Raw genomic sequence first — 3,678 nt, 5'->3', positions numbered from 1 at the left:
CCCTTCCAACTCCTCACATTCTGTGATTCAGGCGTCCCTTTCCCCAAAAACTTCATGTCGGTGGCCAAGACGATCCTGAAGCGGCTCTTCCGCGTCTACGCCCACATCTACCACCAGCACTTCGACTCCGTCATGCGGCTGCAGGAGGAGGCCCACCTCAACACCTCCTTCAAGCACTTTATCTTCTTTGTGCAGGTCAGTCACAAAAACAGTGCCCAGGCTTCTTGTTCTGTTTGCTTTTTAAGGGAGTTGGATGTTTTTGTGAAGATCTGCACTGGAAGATTGGCTCATATCACACAAACTGTGCAGCTGCAGCACTGCACATTTGTGGTGGTGGAGTTTTTGGGGTTGTTTCTCTTTGTTTGCAGGAAACGTGGCCAAATTGGCTGTAAATGCTTGAATTTCCCTCTCAGGTTTTAGCTATCGGCCTGCAGCAAAAGAAACCAGGCACAGCGGAGAACCTGGGGGGTTTGTAGCTCAAGAATCGGGTTGGAAATAGCAGCAGCACCTTTTATTTTTCCTTACTGGTATTTTAACGGCCTGTGTGTGACTGCACGGGCAGAGCAGCAGCGTCCTTCTGGTGACACAGCAGAAAAGGTTCTGTTGTCTTAAAAATACTTGAATTTCTCTACAAGCAGCTGCTGCTGCCGTTTATCTCAGGCGTCAGCACACAGACACCACCTTTTCCAGCCATTTTTGAGACACCCCTTTAGTTTTTGTGTTGTTTTTCCACCCCCCTGCCAGGAATTCAACCTGATCGACAGGCGGGAGTTGGCTCCTCTGCAGGAACTGATCGAGAAGCTGGGCTCCAAGGACAGATAAAACGTTCGGCCGCTCCTTTCCGCTTCCTTCGCCAGCCACTTCTCCGCTTCGCCTGCAGCGACGCAAGCCCCGAGACGCCGGAGGCCGAGCATCGCTTCCAGGGCTCACTTGGTTTTTTAGGCTCCGTGTGGCCTGGTTGAGGACAGACCCAGACTCGGAGCCGATTTCGTTTCCTACATCCATGGGGTGAATTTCCGAGCGCTGCGCGGCTGCTTGCTCCTCCCGGAGGCAAAGTTTTCACCTGCTCCTCACACACACACACAGCACTGGGGGCTGATTTTGGAAGTGCTTTATTCGGGTGAGGTGCACTGAGCCTTACGCTCCCCCTGGCAGTGGCGTTGTGGGGGGGACACACACACACAAGAAGTGCCTGGCCCTGCCTGGGGGAGCAGCTCCTTGGTGGTGCCCCCTTTTTGTGGGGGGCTGAGGGGGGCACCCACCTGTGTGGCACGGCAATAATAAAGTTTCTCCTGCTCTCCTGTCAGAGGCAGCGGGGGTGTCTCTTCTTCCTGCCCCCTTGCCTTGCAGCCCCCAGCCTTTAGATGAGGGGCAGAGCCCCCTCAATGACCAGCAGAGCCTGGGGAGCACCATTCAGCATCTTTATTGACGGCCCTTGGGGGTGGAGGTGAAGATGCGCAGCCCGTGCATGCTCTTGATCTCCTCGCTCAGGGCCTGCAACAGAGGTGGGGGCTGAGGGGATCACCGAGTGCTGCACGTGCTCACTGTGAGAGATTTTCAGCGTGAAGTGCAGCACTGGGTGATTAATAATGCACAAAACCACACTTTATTGTCACACACGTGCCCACAAGTGCTGCACTGAGGTTTTTATTAGGAGTTGTATAACAGGAACAGCATCAGCATCACCTTCCTACAGTGCTGCACAGCACCACCAGCCCTGGGTGATGCACACAGGGTGAAAACAGGCACAGCACCCATGGGTGCACACAACTCCCCCCCCATTGCTCAGGAAGGGAAATGCCATTTCTTACAGGGGGAAAGGGAGCACTGTGAAACACACACAGTACAGGTGTGCACAGGCTGTGGTTCAACACCCGTGTGCACCTACACCACCACCAAGTGTGTGCATGCAGAGCTATGAAGAAGGAAAAGCTGTTGGGAACGGCTGTGGCAGGGGGGCTGGCGATGTGTGTAAGTAACTGCACCATCAGTGTGACACACACACACACAGACACAGACAGACACACAAACACACACAGACAAACACACAGACAGACACACACACACAGACACACACACACGCAGACACAGACCCACACACAGACACACCCACAAACACACACAGACACACACACACACAGACACACACACACAGACAGACAGACACACACACACACAGACAGACACACACAGACACAGACAGACACACACAGACACAGACACGCACACACACACACACACAAACACACACGCACAGACACACACACACAGACACACGCACACAGACACACAGACAGACACACACACACAGACACGCACACAGACACACAGACAGACACACACACAAAGACACACACAGACACACACACACACAAACACACACGCAGACACAGACACACACACAGACAGACACACACGCAGACACAGACACACACGCAGACAGACAGACACACAGACAGACACACAGACACAGACACACAGACACACACACACAGACACACACACACACAAACACACAGAGACACACACAGAGAGACACACACACACAGACACACGCACAGACACACACGCACACACAGAGACACACACACACACACACACAGAGACACAGACAGACACACACACACACAGGCACACAGACACACGCACAGACACACACGCACACACAGAGACACACACACACACACACACAGAGACACAGACAGACACACACACACACAGGCACACACAGACACACAGGCACACACACACACAGGCACACACACACACAGGCACACACAGACACACAGGCACACACAGACACACAGGCACACACAGACACAGGGACACACAGACACAGGGACACACAGACACAGGGACACACAGACACAGGGACACACAGACACAGGGACACACAGACACAGGGACACACAGACACAGGGACACACAGACACAGGGACACACAGACACAGGGACACACAGACACAGGGACACACAGACACAGGGACACACAGACACAGGGACACACAGACACAGGGACACACACACACAGCAACCCTTGCTGTTAAGAAGGGCTACACTTTATTTCTGGCAGGGGAGGGACGGATGGGCTGCACTGTTGAGGAGAAGGAAGGACTAAGCTGTTGACTGGGGGGAAAAAGGCTGGCTGTGCTTTGAATTACTGGGGGGGAGCTGCCCTTGTTATTGGGAAGAGATGGATACACTTGATTATTGGGAAAAAAGGATGACAGTTAATTACTGGGGTGGGGGGAAGGACAGGGAATGCTCTTCACTGCTGGGAAGAGGCACTGCAATGTGCGCAGCCTTGCTGGTTTAAACTGAAACGTGCTGGTTTTTACTGGGAAGGATGAGCTCTGCTATGGGGCATCCCGCTTTGTAGACCCCGGTACACACACACACACACACACACCCTACCTGGTTCACCATCTGGTGCTGCTGCACCGTCCGCTTCTCTCTGAACTCCTCCGACTCGATGTGGATCTCGTACATGGCCCCGCAGCCTCCTAAAAACACCCCAAAATGGGGGCAAATCTTCAGCAAACGTGAAGGTCCCCCCCTTCCCAAACATTTTGGGAGGTCTGTCCAGCCCGGGGACAGACTCAGCCCCTCCCTCGTGAAGCAGAGGGGGTTGGGGGGCAGGGAATAAAGATTTATTTTTTTAATTATTATTATTATTTC

The 3,678-nt window shown here is 53.4% G+C and overlaps 2 protein-coding genes across 2 annotated transcripts; one reads left to right on the top strand and one right to left on the bottom strand.

Moving 5' to 3' along the window:
• Positions 1-27: 27 nt before the first annotated feature.
• Positions 28-822, top strand: LOC104547894 (MOB kinase activator 1A-like; the record flags this gene model as incomplete). The annotated part of the gene is made up of 2 exons (XM_010193763.1): positions 28-195; positions 745-822. Coding segments are annotated over 2 exons (246 nt in total), but the record flags the coding sequence as incomplete, so codon positions are not given.
• A 600-nt stretch (positions 823-1,422) lies between these two features.
• On the bottom strand, positions 1,423-3,503 carry BOLA3 (bolA family member 3; the record flags this gene model as incomplete). The annotated part of the gene is made up of 2 exons (XM_010193761.1): positions 1,423-1,494; positions 3,415-3,503. Coding segments are annotated over 2 exons (161 nt in total), but the record flags the coding sequence as incomplete, so codon positions are not given.
• Positions 3,504-3,678: the final 175 nt, after the last annotated feature.

This window comes from Mesitornis unicolor, unplaced genomic scaffold (genome assembly GCF_000695765.1).
Source record: "Mesitornis unicolor isolate BGI_N332 unplaced genomic scaffold, ASM69576v1 scaffold2401, whole genome shotgun sequence".
NCBI lineage: Eukaryota > Metazoa > Chordata > Aves > Mesitornithiformes > Mesitornithidae > Mesitornis > Mesitornis unicolor.
This window is presented reverse-complemented; position numbering and strand designations above follow the sequence as displayed.